The sequence below is a fragment of the Dacryopinax primogenitus genome, assembly GCF_000292625.1.
Source record: "Dacryopinax primogenitus strain DJM-731 SS1 chromosome Unknown DACRYscaffold_16, whole genome shotgun sequence".
Lineage (NCBI taxonomy): Eukaryota > Fungi > Basidiomycota > Dacrymycetes > Dacrymycetales > Dacrymycetaceae > Dacryopinax > Dacryopinax primogenitus.
In genome coordinates this window covers 808,312-811,815 of record NW_024467213.1, presented here as the reverse complement: position 1 = coordinate 811,815, position 3,504 = coordinate 808,312, and the positions used below count along the sequence as shown (strand labels likewise).

The following is a 3,504-nucleotide window of genomic DNA, read 5'->3' as shown; positions in this document are numbered from 1 at the left end:
GAGGCTTGACCTGCGTTGACAAGGTGAGAAAGGATTCCGGAATTGTTATATCTTTCGCTACATGCATGACATGATGCTCAGCAGCACACAATTATACTGATTCAACTCAGCTGCATGCCGGCTCAGTTCGTTGATTGAGTTGCCGTGATCTATGCTGGTCACAGTGCTCAGTTCATGCCTGTCGGAATGCCGCAATCATTATTATCGGAACGTGAGCAAAGGCAACTCATTGATTATGCAAGCGGAATATTAGCAAGCTCCATCACTGGACCGACTTGGTTTTGTTTTACTCACTCTGCATAGGTTCCGGCTACGCCGTACTGCACGAGACCCCTGTCTGAACAAAAAAAGAATCCAAACATGCTGTCCAACAATGTTCCGGGAATGAAGAACGTTCGCACCGTTGCGGGATGTTTGAAACGGTGTTGACTAGATGAAACCACAGCGAAATCGGTTTTCTGTCTTTATTAATCCCCGCAACTACAGATATCTGCTACGGTCGCCAAGAGCTTCCGCAGTTTCGTCATCATGTACTCTTCTTCTGAACCATCGAACGTGTGTTGTTGAAATTCCCATAATCTCTGCAAGTCCCCAGGGAAATTAGCGACGGACATAATTCTCAACTGAATGCATGCATCTCCCTGTGGCTCACGGTGTGGACCCTTTCCGTACCGGAGGACGGAGGGCGCATGGCTATCAAATTACAAACTTGAAGGGCGCTCTGGGATATGAGACGAACTCCTCAGCATTGTAGAAGTAGCTCACTATCTGATACAAGGAATGAAAAATTCCTTCAGGTCGACGCCTCAAACGATACACCCGAGACAGCCGGTCCACTCCTCCCCCCCAAAAAACAACAACACCCTCATCCAAGGGGGGTGTCTGCAGAACAGCATATCTACATCTCTTAGCGACCAATCCCGAGGCCTCCCCCAACGACTTCAGGGCCTTCTTCGCGACCGTCTTTATACCCTTTCGGAGTAGGGATGGCATCGGTCTTAGACCGGACTTTGAGGACCGCGGTCCTGTCGATCCAGTCCAAGACTGGACCGTCCGAGGAGCGGACCAGGACCAACACTTTTGGAAAATCCGGTCCAGTCCCACGCAGCCACCATTTCGCCATGCAATTGGGTGCAGAGTTTGACAGTTTCTGCATTGCAGGGATTCTGACCGGGCATGTCATGGTGTTGGAAGAGGTCGGCATATCATCTGACTGACTGTCATGCTGTTTCAGCTACATGATGAATCTCGCCTGTGCTTTCTCCTGCTCAATGCCATGACCCCACAATGACTATTCAATAGAATTATGTCAGCATTTAGTGGACTGGACTGGACTGGCGCTTTTCGATCCTGGGACCATCCAGGACCGGACCGGACTGGACCGGACTGGACCGTTGCCATTCCTAGTGACGAGCCCGTTCTCCTGGAGCCTGAGGCCAACATAACGGGCAGCAACATCTCACTCGATATTTTCGTCGCCAGCAAAGCCCCGTGCATGCCAAGGGGCAATTTCGCATTCTTCATAGAAGTTGCGAGCGACAGGAATACTGACAACGAGGCTGGGTGTTACCATTCCCGGTGGGACGGCCGTCCGTTCCATTAAAACCGACTCCGTGACGTCATCCTTGTGAGAGTGGACTGAATGCAGCGGAATGTGGTTGTAAAAAGGACCACAAGGAGAAAGAGTCGACAGCAGCATAGTTTATGTAGAGAAGGGGGGGGGGGTTCCTTGTGAGAGATGCGGATGCAATGGTGGCCGACACTGAGGTTGAGGATTGAGCATGTGTACGATTTGCGAAGGTGACCAGCTCCGAGACCAAAAAACAGGGGGGATCACTTACTTCTCCATATTAAGGCCCTTATTCCAATCCTCATGTTGCATGTTTGAATACTGTGACCAACATAATGTGGCTCTATAAAACGTCCACACCGTGCACTGCCATCTTGCATTTCCATTTGACACCAACTCGCTGCCAAAAAAACATCGACTTCAACTGGATGAGACATGTATACAGTTTTACTAATTAGCGTAGGATCAGTTCAACTCTTCAGTCTAGCATATCCAAATGCTCAAATTCTCGTGCTCCCATTCGCCTTTCCACTTCGTTTCCCAAAAGCTCCCGTGCCAAAATCTCGTCATCTTCCAGCCCTTCGAGGTCGCGCTGTACTCCCCTTCTTCTTCCCCTAGTGCCTTCGACACGCGCTTTCCTAAGGGCGTTGATGACTTTCTGACTGGTGAGCACTTTCTGCAGTGATGTAGTTGCGGCCTTCTGAGCGGTACCTTTGACGGCATTCTTGACGACATTATGGACTCCCGCTTTGACCCCTTCATTAATACCGGCCTGCAAGCCGTTTGCGAAACCGAGCCTCGCGCTGGTTGCGACACCGTTCACGCTGGTTGCGACACGGCGAATAGTCTGTGCCGTGGAACTGAAAAATCCAAGCCACCGTTTATCCAGCTCTGCTTGATCCCAATCTCTGGTTTGGAGAGTGTTGGCGTCTCCACTGGAAGGAGCGGTATGAGTGTTGCTGATGGGAACTGAGAAGACGGTAGATGCCAAGAGGACAATGGCAAGTGTGGAGGTGACGGGGAGCATTTCGACCAAGTTTGATGATGTAGACAGGATGGAGCAGCGTGAGCAATTTGACACGAATTCGAAGTGGAGGGTGACCGGCACCGACGACTAGGTTTTGCTGAACGAATAGAGAAGGAATAGGTGACCAGCACTAACCCCAGTAGAGTAGTCGTCAAGAGGTCACAGTGGTGGACTCTTATAGACCGCATAGCGGAACTGTCGACGGTCAACGGATGATGGCGATACAAGAGAACAGCAATGACAATATCCCCATATGGAAGAGAGATGATCGGAGGACTGTCACTGGTAATGTACCAGTGACTTGTCACTCCCTGACCGTGGGGCATAGCCAGTGACAACAATGCTGGTTGACCACGACGTGTTTTGCTGCACCAATTGTAGTTGTTGAGACTCGGCCCCTTCAAACTCACTTTCTAAACGAACGGAAAGGGTCCACACCGTGAGCCACAGGGAGATGCATGCATTCAGTTGAGAATTATGTCCGTCGCTAATTTCCCTGGGGACTTGCAGAGATTATGGGAATTTCAACAACACACGTTCGATGGTTCAGAAGAAGAGTACATGATGACGAAACTGCGGAAGCTCTTGGCGACCGTAGCAGATATCTGTAGTTGCGGGGATTAATAAAGACAGAAAACCGATTTCGCTGTGGTTTCATCTAGTCAACACCGTTTCAAACATCCCGCAACGGTGCGAACGTTCTTCATTCCCGGAACATTGTTGGACAGCATGTTTGGATTCTTTTTTTGTTCAGACAGGGGTCTCGTGCAGTACGGCGTAGCCGGAACCTATGCAGAGTGAGTAAAACAAAACCAAGTCGGTCCAGTGATGGAGCTTGCTAATATTCCGCTTGCATAATCAATGAGTTGCCTTTGCTCACGTTCCGATAATAATGATTGCGGCATTC

At 49.9% G+C, this 3,504-nt stretch overlaps 1 protein-coding gene across 1 annotated transcript; it reads right to left on the bottom strand.

Annotated features, from left to right (window-relative positions):
• Positions 1-2,048: 2,048 nt before the first annotated feature.
• Positions 2,049-2,597, bottom strand: DACRYDRAFT_110157 (uncharacterized protein; the record flags this gene model as incomplete). The annotated part of the gene is made up of 1 exon (XM_040769015.1): positions 2,049-2,597. The coding sequence occupies one exon, from the start codon at positions 2,595-2,597 to the stop codon at positions 2,049-2,051; it is 549 nt and encodes a 182-aa protein (XP_040626333.1).
• Between the last annotated feature and the right edge of the window lie 907 nt (positions 2,598-3,504).